The 16,736-nt window shown below is 43.2% G+C and overlaps 1 protein-coding gene across 2 annotated transcripts in view; it reads right to left on the bottom strand.

The window, feature by feature from the left end:
* The window catches only part of RABEP1 (rabaptin, RAB GTPase binding effector protein 1), a 43,986-nt gene extending 34,809 nt beyond the window's left edge, over window positions 1-9,177 (bottom strand). Inside the window, exon 1 of one of the 2 annotated variants that reach the window (XM_040082849.2) lies at window positions 9,046-9,177. In XM_040082849.2, coding sequence (XP_039938783.1) covers window positions 9,046-9,079 — 34 coding nt within the window. In that variant the 5' untranslated portion in view covers window positions 9,080-9,177. Of the gene's footprint in view, window positions 1-8,587; window positions 8,638-9,045 lie in introns of those variants that run through there. The other variant, XM_040082850.2, reaches the window with a different exon arrangement.
* Window positions 9,178-16,736: the final 7,559 nt, after the last annotated feature.

Raw genomic sequence — 16,736 nt, 5'->3', positions numbered from 1 at the left:
GGCCACTCAAACTGGTATACAGAGAAGAAACTGGGAAAGAAAACAGGCAAGAACTTATTTTCAAGGAATACTAATTTTAAAATTTTAGCTGTCAGAACAGCAGGTTGTAGGCATGAAAAAACAGTGCTGTAGAGTAGCCACTTAAAGGGTATAAATCTTAATAAAAAGCCTGAAAAATACTGTTGCCAGATATATTTATGGAGACATTGTGATAATAAATATAGCATGGCAAATACTAAAAGACAATTAGCATCTTTATTTGATAAGGAACAGGATACAGATCCTATTACCTGGAGTAAGGTTTCTACAGCAACTTAATAGCTTCCCTGAGAACAACAGACTAGTACTCCCCCAAGCCTCTAGAATCTATTTCTTGACAGAAAATACTGCTGTGATTCCATATATTCATATTTTTTGCTACCACTTGTCAACCATATGAATTCCAGAACAGTTAAAAAGGAAAAAAAAACCTCCTCCAGCATGAAAATTTCAAAATATTTAAAATATTCCAGGGGTCTAAGTAATACAGGATGGGAAGGCTTGGCGAAGCCTGCAGTTACAATCATTTTAAATCAATTTCTGTACTGGTGGTCATCTGACAGCATAACTCAGCACTCCCACCTCACTGGGAGCACACGTGCCTTTTACCCCCACCATGCTAGCAGAGTTTTTGACAGCAGTGACAGCATCAGAAGTGATACAGGAAAAAACTGGTGGGTGGGAGGGGAGGGAGTCTCAAGCCAGGTCCAAAGCAGACCACACCTAGCACCTGGCCGAGCACAGAGCACACCTGGCACACACGTGGCAGTGAACATCAAGATCGGAGTAAACTGTGAAAAAAAAAAGTCAGAACTATACCCTCGGACTCTCATGTTACTACTGTGTGGTCTACACCCCTCCTTTATGCCAGCTAAAATGCTTATCAGCTCTTTAACTAAATTAATTAAACTAATTAATTAGGCAGTGAGTCGTTCTCAACTGGGTGACTGAGCTGAACTGGTTCAGTGATGGATCCAACGTGCAGAGCTGGCACAAAGGAAATGAGGGACACACAACTGTGGGAGCAGGAAGAAGAGAGCAGGAACACTTCTTTCAGCAGCAGCAACCTTCTAGTCTGGCTTAGCTGCAACATGAAACCACAGCCTATGGGTACAGGCTGATTATCAGTTTAACCTAAGTGCTTTCTGCCTGCCAAAAGAAATAGTCTGGCCTTCATTCTGTCCCCCACTCTCCCTTGTGGCAACTGAGAGTGGTGTAGTCATGCAGCAGAACTTACTTTTTTAAGACTTGATGACTGACACTTGTAAGTGATAAATGACCTTTTTCAAATCCTGATTTCCATTCGGACTCTCCAGGGGAAGCGGACAAACTTAATTGGTATTAGAAAGCAAATTCCAAAGTTCAGGTTTCCCACCAGTGTTTGTATACACTCGGGTTTTGAACAAATGCAACTGAAAGAGTTGCACTGCACTGCATTTTCCAGTATGGAAGAGCTTAGACTGGTACAAAAACCAGAGCTGTAGACAAAAATATATCAGGAAACATTCCTATCCCACAATAAGGTTAGGTCACATTTACTCTTACTTGAAAGCAAATATGCAGTTAGATTAGACGTTGTAACAGGCCATTACAACCCCTCCTGATGGCTAAATGCAATCCTCAGTGCCTCCAACAAATTTAACTCTGTAACACCAGGAGTTAATGCACCACTTTGAGATTTAACATCTTTATCTCCTGTTTCATCTAAGACTCCAACAGAAGCTGTGAAGACCAGACAGACAGCTCTCATATCTTCACAGCTAGAAGCGTCACTCAAGCGCAGAATCCAGAGTTTGCCTAATTGCTTTCCCATTAATTTCACATGGGAGAGGATATAAACAGACATTGCAAGCTGGCAATTAAGAAAACCTTACTTGAAACCAATCTTTAAAAGAAAATTTAAAAGATGCAGTATATGACAAAAATGCCAGCCTGTCAGATTATTTGAATTAACAGAGCCAAAATTATGCTTTGTACTTCACCAAAATAAACTGAGTAACGCCACAGATAAAATGTATCAGAGGGATTTTGGCATAGGTCACTGTTAATGTAAGAAGAATGTTCCAATTCTTGTGTCTGAAGTCAATGGGAGTCTAACATGACCTCTGGTAAGCCCTAGGAAAGACCATTTTCTTAAAGGATATTGGACGCGAAAATTTATTCTAGATGGTTAAAATACTTATTGCTTAAGCAATATCTTCCAGCACTTCTCTGTTTCTTCCAGATTAAGGCAACGCACTGAACACACAGATGTAAGGATTGTATTATACTCTGTGGTTTTATCTACATTACTGTTTGCAAGTTACTGCTTTGTTTTTTTAAAGCAACCAACCATGGTGCTCCCTCCCGATTTTGCATAGCACTGATGCAGCACAGATTAAAATAAATCATTTCTCTTGGGGAGTATTTTAATGGTGACCAGTCATGCAAATACAAAGTTACCCTACCAAGGCACGGTATAGGGGATAAACAGTTACACACGGAAACACTTGACAAAAACGGTGAAAAAAACCTGTTTCTCTTTTTGTTGTGCACATTCCTCTCCTTTGCTGCTGTTTAAACAGCATAGGAAATCTTGTTGCAATTATTTGTAAGCTAAAAACATGTATTGGCAGAAGATGCAATACAGACCACATAGTCCATTCAGGTCACTGGCTTAAAGGCATGGGAACACCATTATAATCGACAATGCTGGTTTGGTTTGATCCCCAGGTAATCCTTCTCTCTCACCTCCAGGCTGGAATACACACAGTTAATGTCACCATTGCCTTCCAGTTATTGATTCCAATTCACTCTGCCATGTATAATTCCTGTTATTGCATTTTTGCCCCACAGTTTTACAAAAAAACACTTTCAGAAACCACAAAATATAACAAGATAAATATTAATAAAATCCCACCCAAATTTAAACTTCTTCTAAGTGTGACTCAGCCACAGTAGGGCTTATTAAGTGCTTTTGGCTTATTAAATAACTAAAAATCAGATTGCCTTTTTTAAAATTTAATTTTATTTATTTTTTTATTCCAGGATTCTGGTTGTTTTTCAGTCCCTAACACAGCCAGACACACAAATAGGGCCCTTAACTGCACACAGAACCAAATGAGCAGATCACAGCTCTGCTGTTTCCTGTCCTGCTCTCAACTGATACCAACTTTCAGAACTGCTCTTACAGCCAAAAGATGGAACGCTTCTATTTTCTACTTCTATTTCCAAGAGGCATAAATTAACTTCCAGCAGTCTATGAAGTACTTAACTACTTCAGTTTATAAAGATACCAAGGTATTAAAAAATTAGATGTCAGCCAACCTCATGATTAGGGAACTGAAGTTCACTGCCTCAAAATTCTATAATCTGTTCTGAAAAAAACACTCAGAACCTGAACATGTATAAGGCAGGGCTGGAAAGCAGATGAGTAGTTCTCTATACCAAGAGTAAAGCACAATGAGATCTTCCTTTCTCAATAAGAGAACCTGGAGAGCTCTTAAGCAAAGAAAAAAAATATTTTAAGAAGAGCAAGTAAGCTAAGATTCAGCATAGTTAGGGAGCCATATTGCTTGGAAAAGACGTTTTTCACTGAGGAAGTTTGTACAGTCATGAGTTTCTCTAGAAGAGGAAGAATAGAGGGATGGGTGTGATCCCACAGAACAAAGCAAGGCCTGGAGCAGCCAAAACAAGGGCAAGGTCCAGGGGACAACCACAGACAAGAGGCTGCAAAAGGAGAGCAATATTAAAGAAGCTGAGGTGGTGGCTGGGAAGGAGGGCTGAGGAAACCAGAAGACTTGCTGAAGAGCAGCAGTTGCCCAAGACATGATCAAATGACTGGGTGTTTGACCAGGGAGGGAAGAAAAACCTGAGACCAAAGAGCAAGCAAGGCCATAATTCTGCTGCTTCGCTGTGTGGTGCAAGAATCGCCAGAGGAGATGGAAGTGGACATAAAAGGTGATTCAAAAGCTTTATTTTCCCCCTTCACTGTACTGAAGGAGCCAGGCCTGGGAAGAGAAGTGTAGGATAGAGACAGGAAGGACAGAAGAACCATCCCAAGTCAGCTGAATGCCAAGGGGAGCTGTAGCTGACAGAAGGAGACATGAATGGGGGAAAAAAAATACACACAATTCCTCATAATATCAGCTGTCACCCCGCAGTTCTGCATTCTTAGGGTACTACAGGCACTGCTTATAGAGCAACAGGACAACCCAGAAGTTTTCTCGATCATCAGGTACTTTCCAGCTAAAAAAACCCCTCTTCCTTCTGAAAAGCACAGAAACATTAACCAAGGGTACACTGCTGCTCACTTATTCTTCCTATGCCAATTTACACAAAAATATCAAATGACTTAAATTTTTCCAGAGATAATTCATCATCATACTTAACTGACTATACTATGACTAAAATGACACAATGCTTACCCTATTTATAGAATTGCTTGTGGAGGGTAGTGCCATTAACACAGCCACTACTAAATCAGACACTAAAGCCAACTCTGCAAGTAAAGGCTGAACCACTGAGAAGTACCAGACCTTTGGCGTGAAAGATGTTCCTCTGAAATAACACACACGCAATGGCTTTAGAGCAGCCTGGTTAGTAAGTGCTGCTTATCAGTGTTACCAGTTCTCACCCTGAAAGACTTCAGAGTAAAGCCATAATCTCAACCTCAGGCCTTTTCACTTCTTTTTTTTTGAACCACATATTTGGTATTTTTTAAGAAGAGTGTAGTTAAAATGCCTGAATTTAGGATAGAAAACTTCACATCTGAGAAGTACTTTTTAATAAAGTGCCTGCAGTGAAAGCCCAGCAAGTCTGCCAGTCAGCCATCACATGTAATGAAGCCTATGGGATTTGGTCCACTCCCACACTGACAGAAATTGTTTGGTTTAGCTTCTTGAAAGTTTTAAAACAAAATTCCTTCTTCAGTCACTTTCAAGGGAGCACATACAAACTAGTTTCACGGTGGGAACCCAGTCCACCCACCAAGGGCTATGGGAAAGCAGTTAAGCATCCTGAGGCACCAGGCCAGGAAGGGAAGAAAACACATTACTAAGTCCATCTTCCCCATGACAATGGTGAAGTGGCCAAGAAGCAATACAAATTGGCAAAGAATTTACACCTTCCAGTGTTCAAAATGCAAGAGAGAGTCAGTTCACAGGTTAAAGCATATTCATTGTGCCTTCTGGTGCCAACAGGTAGGATAAAGAACATGGCCAGGGTATTTTGCAGAACTAGGAGATTTGCAATTGGACTTTGACAGGAAAACAGACACCCCAAATGTGGATATTCCCATCTCAGGGCAAACTGACCTGCTGAGTGGATCAAAACTTTCTTAGAAACTCTAAGAGATGCAAACATGTACATTCAAGGTGTCTGTTTTGTGTTTGAAACCAATTCCCAGATTTGTCTACTGAAAAGACAGAAAAGCACACAACCTAAAAAAATAAGTGCAAATGTTTGTGTTTTAATTAAAATGTATTTTTGTATATTAGAAATAATTTACTAAAATATATTAATAGCAATAATATTAGTAATTATTGAAGAATAATAAAGCAAGGATGGAGCAAAATGAAAGTGAGGGAAGGAATTTTTTGCCTCTTGGAAAGCACCAACAATTCTGAAGTTACCCCCCAAGAGACAGGAATCTGACATTTGACAGTTGCATCAACAACGCAGAGCTGAACATCAGCACTCATGGCCAGTCCCCTATGAACCCCACCTAGCTTGGAGATGAGTAATAATAGCATTTTTGGATGTGTCAATTTTGTTTAAAAGTGATATACTTCCAAGGAAAATAGCTAGAAATATAAAAGCACCTGAGGTTTTGTCAGTTACTGTTCTATGTGACATCCCTGACCTCTCCAGCAGCATCACTTGGCCCCCAGGGTGTGTGACAGTGACAACAAGTCCCAGCTCTCGTTGGGATCCTGGATTATTGACACAGGGACACAGTGTGGATCACAGCACTGCTGCTGGCACCAAAATCAATATGGCAACGTCCTCCAATCTTCCATCTACAGCCGAGCAGTTCCCTCCATTGAGAGCTGGCACAGCCTCCCACCACTGACAGACAGACACTTTTTGCTGGCCTAAGTTACTCCAATACTGGATCAATTCTTTCTGCCAGCAAATTCTTATTAAAATATCTGATAGAGCCATTAATAGTTTATCACTGAACAATATCAATGTACATGCTAATTATCAGTCTGACTGTACTAATGGTTTAAGTTTAGAGCAGTAAGAAGAGATTAATAATTGGCCTATCATTCTAATTAACTTTAGTATTGAAGAAATAGTGTTTCATGTTATTGCAATTCCTTCATTGAAATGTTTTCCAGAAATGAGAAGAATTACACTAAATCCTGAGCATTCTGATAGAGAAAAGCTATGCCAACACATTTTGTTTGGCAACTTTACATTCAGAGATGGCAAGCACCCAGATCCAAACTAAACCCAGGGAGCCTGAGAGGTTTGAATTTTGAATATCATATTCAAAGTAAAAATATTTTGAAAAATAAGATATTACAGCTGTGGTAGACAGCTAGTAAAACTAGACAACATGCATAAATTAAAATCTCCCCCCAAAAAAGCCCATTGACCAGGATCAGCAGGCAACACACACCTGCTTGCAGCACAGGTCAAGATCATGAGCTCACAGTTCCCAGCACAGAGCACAAAGCTCCAGCAGCAGCCAAGGGCTGCCCTCAGCCTCCTTGCGATTCTTATCGTATAGAAACTCTGTTACCCCACACTGGATTAGAGGGTTATTAACGTCTCCACTAATCCAAAGTACAAACCAGGGTAGGACACAACGCCCATTCTTTTCCTATTCCTCTGCACTATTCCTTCCCCTATTCTTGGGCCCATTTTCATTTCAGTGCAGCTTTAGAATAGAAGACAATTTCTACCTTAATTCCTCTTGTGTTTTTCCGTATGTTATTTCTACCACAGCAGAAAAAGTAGTTCTTTTATACTTGCTTTCCACAAAACAAATCATAGCTGATGTGTCTTGCATGAGTTAAGAATGCATAAGTTATTTATAATCAATACAAATAATTCTAAAAAGCCATTATTTTTCCTTAGGGGAACATACTAATCCAGTTCTATTTTGTCACATGTAATCTTAAATCGGAGGTTACGCTACTCCTTTAAGCAATAAATTCAATGCAGACAACAAAAATATTAAATAATTAATTTCTTGAATTTTCTCCACATTAAAATAGAACCATTTCAAGGCACGCTTTTGGTAACAAACAAAAGCGATACAGATGAGAACAACAGTATAGTAATCAAAGTGGATAAAAAAACCCAAACTGGTCCTAGGGCTGCCAAAGGAGGATGGGGAGAGAAGCCATTTTAGGAGCTCCAATTCTTTAGTGTAGGACACAACAACCACTTTGAGAATCCATCCAACCTTCCATCCAGCCCCCTTCTCTACAGCATCCTCATCTTCCCACAACTAGGGAACAAGAAAAAGACAGCAATCCATACCTCCTGTAAGACAGACCCCACCAACTTACCAAACCACTAAGTTTACTTGCACCTTTTTGCCTTCTTTTTAAACAACAACACAAATACATCCAACGTGAATCTTCTAATACACTACAAACCTACAACTACCTTTCCTGGTCAAGAGGCAGCAAACATTTGTACACTGCACAGTTCCCCCGCACACCTGCAGTGAGGCAGTCTGCAAGAGCCAAGAAGAAAATTTGTTGGAAGTTGTTCTGCAGCCCTCAGAAGAACAATAAACAATGGTTATTCACCACAAAGTACAGGAGAACAACCCCTACCTACGCTGATCTTGTAAGCATGACATCAGGGAAACTCACCTTTTCCTCAGTGCTCTCAAAGGACACAGCAGCAATGACTGACCTTAATGGAGGGAAAACCCCACAATCTATGCACCTCCATCATTAAAACTCTCAAAAGGCAGGCTGAAATCCCTGAGGATAAGCACTTTCTCGTGTAACTCCACAAAAAGAAAAAAAAAAAAACAAAACAAAAAACAAAACAACAAAAAAAGGCCCACGCAATTCCCTAGACATGCATAATTAAGAATACATCATTGCCCTTTTCTAACAGAGTGCTTTCCCAAGGAAACTCAAACGCTCTCTAAAAGAGGAGAGCCCTGGCCTAGGCCAATGGCTGGGTAAGCACCAATCCTGCAGGATTCTGCACATCTCTCCAGTTCTCCTATATCTACATTATGACCAGCCTCAACTTAAATCCCTGGCTTTCTCACCCCTTCCCACACATCCCATACAGTAAACACTCTCTTCAACCTCACCTTCCAACCTAAGCATTACCTACAGCTTTTTTATAGGCACACAGTTCTGTAACCTCTTCCAAGGTAAAAAACGTTCACAATTCCTCTAAAATCAGAAAGAAAGAACCTTTCCATAGCCGGAAACTTCAAGGAAAGCTAAGCTTCCTTCTGCATAGGCGCATACCATCTTGACAGAAGACCTATTCTGTTATTTTCTTTGTCTTTTCCAGCAAAGAAACACACTGTTCACACTGCACACCTGAACACTGTTCACACCTGAACCTTCCGAGGTACCTTTTCTAACAGAGAAAAACATCCCCCGCCGTGGCCAAGTCGATGACGGCGTCTCACCAGGAGGATCAATGTCTACCTGGATACATCGCCACCCCTCCCCTCCTCCCCCTCCTCCCGAGGGCGGGGAGGCCTCGTCCCATCGAGCCCGGGCTCCCCTTCCCCAGCAGCAGCGCGTCCTCCTCCCAGCGTTATCCCCGCTCCGTGCGCGCCAGGAGCCGCCCTTGCTCCACATTTACAGCCTAAAAAACCATTCGCGCTGCCTCCCGCCCCCTCCCAAGGCCTTCCCAGCCGAGCTCCCCGGGCCGCTCCCCGCTCCCTCAAGGCAGGACCCCGCTCGCTGCGGGCCCCCCGCACCCTGCCCGGCCGATCGCGCCCAGGCCGCCGCCCTCGCCCCGCGGCCGGCGCGGCTCCTAGGCGAGCCCGGGGCTGCGCAGGCCTCGCGGCCGCCCCCGCGGTACCTTCGGTCTGGGCGCTGGGGCCCGGCTGGGCCATGGCTCGGCGGGCGGCGCCGCCGCGGCCTCCTCCGGGCGGGGACCGCTACGCCACGGGCAGAGAGACGGGAGCGGCCGGGTCGGGCCGCCGCCTCCTCCGCCTCATCCTGACAGCGGCCGCCGGCGGCGGGAGGGGAGGACGGGCAGGAGGAGGAGAAGCAGCGGGAGGAGGAGCCCCGCGCAGGCGCCCACGGTGAGACACGGGACCGGCGGCGGCCGCCGAGCGGGGAGGGAGCGGGGACGGGGACCGGGGCTTGGACCGGGGTTGGGGACCGAGAACGGGGACCGGGGGCAGAGATAGGGAACAGGAACTGGAACCAGGGACAAGGACTGAGACAACCACCGGGAACCACAGACGGGGCAGAGGTACGAGGAACAGGTACCGGAATGGGAAAAGCGACCAAATATTGAGACCAGGGACGGGGACTGGTTACAGGGACAGAGACCGAGGACAGACAGGGACCGGGGACAAAAACTTGGGACAGGGGGCAGGGTGAGGGTGGCGGTGGCTTCTCCCGGATCCCTGCCCTGTCTGGCCCCTCAGCCCAGGGCAAGGGAGAAATCCCCGGGCCTACGGCCCGAAGACATAATTAATGTTTATTATTAAGGAAGTCGCTTTGAGCAACGCCAACAAATTTTGCCTTTTAATGAATGACTGAGGTTGGAAAGGACCTCTGAGGGCATGGGGTCCAACCTGAGACTGATGCCCACCTTGTCACCCCCACCATGGCACTGAGTGCCACATCCAGTCGTTCTCTCATGTGATGACTCACCCTGGAGGGGATGGAAGCACCCAAGATTCACAAATCCTCGTGGACAAAAGGACCCACAAATGTCAGAGGGTCCACAAACAATGGGAAAGTTTTATTAGTAAATTACACACTTGGCATGGAAACTGGTGTATTAACCCCTATTTTTGGTTGTCACACTTGTTGTCACACCAATAGTGCAGCTGTGACCCGGGTGGGCAGTGAAGGAGCCTGTCCTGCCAAGGGCCTCCTCCTCCGGCATCCATGGTTGGGCTGTGCTGATGGAGGTTTAGTCCTTTGGTGGGTTTTAATCCTTCCACTTAACTCGGAGAACATGTCTGAACTCCTGGTTGTAGCAATATAATCGTAGATCTCCATCATTTGAGCACATGTAAAATCACAGATGGAGTAGAAATTACACCAAGTCCTTTCAAGGGCAGGATCTGTTACAATTCACTTTTCTTATGGCTTGCATACTCTAAAATCAGTCACTTTTAAACTGAATTTCATTTGTTGGCACAGTCTTTCAAGCCAAAATACACGGTATGGCAAGGCACAAGATTCTTCATTAAAAAATTTTTTAATTTTTGCTCATTTAAACCAAATGCAAACCTGAAATAGGGAGTCTTTAAAAATTATTCCATTTTGCCCTTTTTGATCAGTTGAGATAAATCTGTCTTTGCCATTGTATAAAGCAGGCTTAAACTAAAGACTTAACTTTTCAGTGTTCCTGAATTGAGACATCAAGGGCTTTCTTCATGGAAATTTGGAGAACCCAAAAGTGTCACCTGCTCACAGAATTGCTGACTTAGTGGCAAGTGATCAAAGGATGAAGTATCTATCAGCTGAGGTACATTTACAAATTTCTTAGCTCCTGCTTAGGCTTTTTAAAGTAAGTAGCTGGATGTTACAAGCATTCAGTGCATGAATCTCCCTGAAAATCTAGTCCTGAGTGTAGGAACTGTGCTCTTGAAACTCCACCCTGGTGTGTGTTTATATGGGTACTTCAGAGCACCCATATTAGCAGCTAATTCCATCTTGTTCCTGTTGAGGCAAAACTCTGACACATTTTGGTCGGTCAAGGATCAAACTATGTGCAGATCACTCTTCCTGCAAGAAGCAAGTAAGATAATAACAAGTTTGATATCTGCTGTACCTACAAGTGCTTATTAAGGGATGAATATCATTTCACTTTCATCACTTTCACAGATGGGATGACAGGATATTGACTATTGGAATTGCAACATTTCCAAGTCTCTATCTGAACTCCTGAGCTAACATACTGAATGGGTTTTCTATGTAGGCTGAAAAATATATGAACTCTCAAGGGGCTTGTACTTTTATTTTCCTTTCTTGTTCTTCAGTTTAGGTGTGGTTCTTGCTTAATCTTTCTTTTCTGGACAGTAATTGGACTTGACAGAGGTGAAGGTTTGTGTAGTATCTAACAGAACGTCTTCTAACCTGGAACAATTGAGTAACTTCCTCTGTGCCTCCCAAAATGTCCCATTTAATTCTATTCACTTGTAGTTCTTATAGCCTTGATCTCAAAGGATTTCCCAGCATGACTCAGCTAAATCTTCAAAGAGGTAAAGGAGGTTTAGCAGCAGTTTTCAGCCAGAGGAAAAGGCCTTGCAGCACAGAAGCAGCAGAGAGCAGAAATCCTCAATTCCAGTCCCGGTGGTGCGAATGTTAGACAAGTGCAGTGTTAAGGAATCAGTGACACAGGTGAGCAGAGACTATTTCTGGAATAAGCTTCTCCAGAAATAATGCTCCTAAAATCCCATGAATTTTTATCAAATTTATTTGGCCTAAAAGCCTGACATGGGCATTTTCAGCATCAGCACCACAAGCAGCAGACACGTGCGAATGGAAGATGCATCTTCCTGGAGAGTGCGCGCTGTGTCAGTACAGAGTGGCTGTCACCTTGCACTCTGCCTGAAATTTAATCCTGCAGGCTCATTGAAAAGAAGAAGTTTGCAGGTTTTGTTTGAACAGTAACATCCAGGGGCAAGCAGTGTGTGTGTACACACAGTGGTTGCTGGAGACTAGGAGGAAACTGAGGGGGACTGGGATTGTTTGGTTGCAAAGAGCAGAGTGAAGTAATTGACATAACATATCTAGGAGAGAAGAAGTATTTTTATTTTCTTTGATGAAAATAAAGAAGTGGAGAAAGAGCTTATTAAACCTTTTTTCCTAAAAGATCTTATGGTTGATTGACTTCTGTGCTTGTCTCAAGTACCAAATGGAGCTTTCCCTGCTTATTTTTTTGATCATGTAGAAAGATTTTTCTCTTTCTGTGTCTTTGCCTTTTTTTTTGTTTGTTTGTTTTTCTCTTTCCCTTTACTTGGGGCGCTTTAACCTCAAGTGAGGCTTTGAAGAATGTAATTATCACTGTCCTTATCTGTGACACTAGTCCCAGATCCTGAGGCTGGTTGAGTTACCCTGGCTGTGTCCCAGATCCGTGTCAGGACAAGACGCAGTTGTACTTGCCACAAAGTGCACAGCTTTTGGGGAGTCCCTGCAACTCCAGCAAGTCCCTCTTTGTGGATGATTAAAGGGGCAGGGCTGTGATCAGACTGAGGAAGAGTATGATCCCAAATCTTTGTATGCACAGGAAGTTTGGCTAATAAATACAGAGCTAATTCCTTTTGTTTTGAGTGATACAAGATACTATTGTTTTAAACGACAGCTAAGCCAATTCTGCAAAACCTAGAGTCTTTAAAAAGATAAACTAAATTTCTGGACTTGCAAGGCAAATTCTGCATCTGGTGTAAATCCAATGGAAACAGGCTGATGCGTGGGAACTGAGAAGCTGGCCATTAGAATCAAAATGGAGATCCAAAAGGTCCAAAAGTGCTTTTTTCCATGTTTGCTGCTTTACTGGCCACAAAGAAGTTGGATTCCATTGTGCCCTGTATGGTGGGGGCTTGCAGTGCATCACAGGCCCTGCTCCCAGAGTAATTCATCTCTTAAACCACCCACTGCTTAATTCAATTAATCCAAGAAAAATCAGTAAGGAGGTGGATTTGGGAAGCGGCTTTGTGGGTTGTTAAGGCTAAACTCCAGTGCACCCAAGGGGGAAGAGAATTGCAGAACTGGGGCTCTCTGCCTCAGCAAGTAGGAGATTTCATCTCCCCACCTACTCTACCTGGAGGTGCTACACAGTGGAGAGTTGGGTAACAGTCTCCTTTGGCCAAACCACGCAATGACATCATCTTTGGAGGAATGCAACAAGAATGTTTCAGATGATAAGAGTAAACATGTTACCAGAAAATAAAAGTGTGTTTTAAATTCCAGGTGAAGCCTAGGGAAGCAGAAATCACACACATCTTTAAGGAGGGACTCAGTGGTGCAGGACAGTGAGCCTTGGCTTCATTCCAAAGGCAAGTAACAGCCTTGTCCTGCTCTCAAGGGAGAAGAGGAAAACCAGAATTTATTGCTTTTGCACTTTATATATTTCTAGGTTTGCCAGATTTTATCTACTGTTTTTCTCACTTTTTTTTTCCTATTGTTTAAAATAGAGTGTTCAGTTTCCTAATTTTTAAATGTTTACTTTCCTTCTGTTGAGATTGATGGGTCATTAGCATTAAGTATTTGTTCTGCAGCTATGAGTGGTTTTGGGCTTTGGTCCTTTCTTTTTAAAGCAAAGCTTTTGGAGAAAATTTACATTCATCTAAGTATTACCATAAAGAGGCTGGTTAAAAATCCCAAATCAGTCATGCTCTTTGCTTCAAAAGTTCTTCTGGAATGCAAGGAATTTAGTCTGGAACAATTACATTATTTGCAATGGTAACTTCTTAGCGAACCCTGGAATAGTTTATGTGGTTAAAAACCTTTTCAAGAGCAATTGAAAAATTATGTTATCCCATCTATTGTTTAAAGAATTCCATGTGGTGCAGTTCTTTGAATATATGGGAAGAAAAATGGAGCCAAAAATGAAAATTTGGCAGGCAAAAAATTGAAGTGCTTGCATTGGCCCTAAATTCAGATATGTACACATTAATGATCTCATTTGAAAGATGTCTATATTAAGATCTGAGAGCTCTTGGTGCTCCCAAGGGACAAGCTCATTGAATGTTGTGATATACCATGAAACTAAACAATATTTCTTCCTGCAAAATAACCAAGAAATCAGTAATTCAGTCTGTGTGAGTAACAAAGGGCACGTTGAGAACAGAGTCTTTTGGGTAACCTTGCTCAGCAGTACATCAGAATTGCCATTGCAGGGAGACACAACTCTGCTTTGTGCTTACACACTCCTTCCTGGGAAGATCTAAAAATATGCCATACCCCATTCAGACTCACTAAACCTGCACTACAAAGTTACCTGCACACACTGCAACTACTGCAATACCAGCATCCCTACTTGAATCCCTGCTGAAGGCAGACTTGGACAAGAGCTTCCTCCTGGCAGCTCTGTTATTGCAGCAGGATGTCACAACAGAGGAGAGAGGCACCAGCAAGGCCTGTGTCAGTCACCACACACTTATCAGACCTCACTGAGCAAACCTAACATGGTCCTGCACGTGGGGACAACGAGGGCAGTGGGACCCCAGAGACAACTCTCTTGTTTTCCACTCTGTTCATGAGATTGTACTCTTCTTTTACAAACCTAAAATAACAACAGGTTTTCTGCTTCTCGAGGCTGTTTTACACAGAAGTGCTGCCTGTAGTAGCATTTCTCCAAGCAGCAGCCTGTGTGAGCAGTAGCATCTCCTGCATTCAACTTCCGAATCTTGAGACGGCCGGTTCGTTAACCTCAATGAGATGAGTGATGTCAGATCTGCAGGACTGGGTCATTTATCCTATTTTCTTCCTCTGAGGCACAAGCAGCTCAGTTGTTCCATAAATTCTAATGGTTTGCAGTGCCCACTTGCCAAGAGAAGGAGGGAGTGTTGCAAGTACTGTAAAATTCATTGTCCCATGTGTGTCGTATTAAATGGCGTAGCCAGAAGATTTCCATGTTAAGGCTTCAACAGCAGTGCTCATTTTGGAGTGTTTTATTCATCCAAGTGCTGTTAACCCTCAGTTTGTCCCTTTCAGAACTGTCTTTGGAGACATTTAGAAGGAGGATACCCAAGAAGATGGAGCAGTCTGTGTGTGAACAGTGGACCAGGCAGCTGAAGAGTTGCCATGGGCTTTCAGGGGATCACCAAGTCTGTGCAAGTCCTTCAGATGAACAAGCCCATCCTCTGGACTGTTTAATCCAGCTAGGATTGCTGGAAAGTGTAATTCAAGGCCTTCCTCCAGGTGGGATTCTTCAGTGATTCCTGAGCCTTTTCTGGGGTTGTGCTGGTGTCTGTATATCCCGAGGTGGTCCAATCCAAGTACTTATCAATGCAAGTTTAAATCCCACATCTTAGGCCAGTGGGTACATCCAGCTAGTCCAGATGTTTCTCATCAATGCCACCCCATCCTTATGAATCCTTTTATTCCTTTTTCCCTTGATTTCTCCTAAATGCACAGCGATCTCTTTATTTGCTTCTTTATTTTGCTAGAGGGCCTTTTCCAGGCCTATGTTCCTTAGATGCAGACACACAAAATATTTTGTACTTCTACGGCACCTCCCATTGAAGAAAGCCTTTTAGAAGATCTGGGAGAGAAGGAATTATCTCCAATTTACAAGGCTGAGCAAATTCAGAGAGACAGCCTGATTTACCTGGGGATGCACAAAAATCAGTAGAAGAAAGGAAAAAAACCTGAACATTTTATCTCCTATCTCCCTATAGCTTCTTTTTTCTTTTACTTTTACTTTTTTCCCCCCATATTTCCTTTGCTTATTCATGACACCTTTAAACATACCAAAAATCTTCTGACCTTCTTATGAAAAATAACCGAAGACAAACATCTGGTGTAAAATCAACATTTCTTAGTAGGCAAAAAGATCAAACAAACTCATTTTCTATGGAATCTGTCTGATTCTCTCAGAAAGGTTTGCTGCTGAGATAGCTTCCCTGCCTCACTCAGGCAGCATTAAGAAGCTCCTTTCTCCTCTGAGACCTCAGGAGGTTTCACATTATGTTGTTAACCTCCCTCAGATCATCCCCTCCATGCACAATCCCTGTCTCATTTACATGCAGACATAATGTCACTCAGCCCACTTTGTGCCACTTACATCTCCCTTGTTGCTATGGGGAACATTGATAAGGAACCAATTAGCAAATAAAATATTTGAGGCTGATTGTGAAAGCCACTGCTCGGTGGATTTGTGTGTCATAGGCAGTGACATTTCATTTGGCATTGGTCCTTACCTAGCTGAGCTTCTTCCACTGCAGCCTCAGCTACATTCTATGTAGTCAAAACATGCTCTTCTTGGGATTTAGAGGTTTAGATATGCAACTGAATCCGACCCCGGGGAATTTTCACAGCTCTCGGGAGAAGTGGGAGAGCTTGGAAAGAGCTTTTGCAGCATGAAAGTGCCAAGAGCACCATCCAGTGCCTGAGCTGAGTAAACACACAAGAACTCGGTGGCAGCTCAGCACATCCCATGGTCCAGCTGCACCTGGTGGGATGCACGAGGGGTTCATAGGAAGAGGCTACAGTCAGTTATAAAAGGAGGTTTTAAGGGAAGGCTGACAGAGCTGTCAGCCTCTCAGAAAGAACAGGAGACAACCGAGAAGGTCACATCTTTTAAAGAAGAGCTGTATTCTGAGTTGGAGTTACTGACTGAGGGAGCAAGAGATACAGGGAAGGGGGAAGTGGAGGTGGCAATAGATGTGGCTGGTTAAGAAAAGTAAGTGAATTAAATCCATGATGGAGAGGAGCTACTGCAGAGAGGGAAAACTGGGCCAGATACTTATCCTGTTATCCTTCCCCTTTGCAGAGTTAAATCAGCAGAAAAAGACTAGGAGGGTGCACTGGCAGCTGAGAAAATAAGGGAGAAGTGACCTCAGCTGCAACTGCACAGTT

This window comes from Hirundo rustica, chromosome 19 (genome assembly GCF_015227805.2).
Source record: "Hirundo rustica isolate bHirRus1 chromosome 19, bHirRus1.pri.v3, whole genome shotgun sequence".
NCBI classification, from domain to species: domain Eukaryota; kingdom Metazoa; phylum Chordata; class Aves; order Passeriformes; family Hirundinidae; genus Hirundo; species Hirundo rustica.
This window is presented reverse-complemented; position numbering and strand designations above follow the sequence as displayed.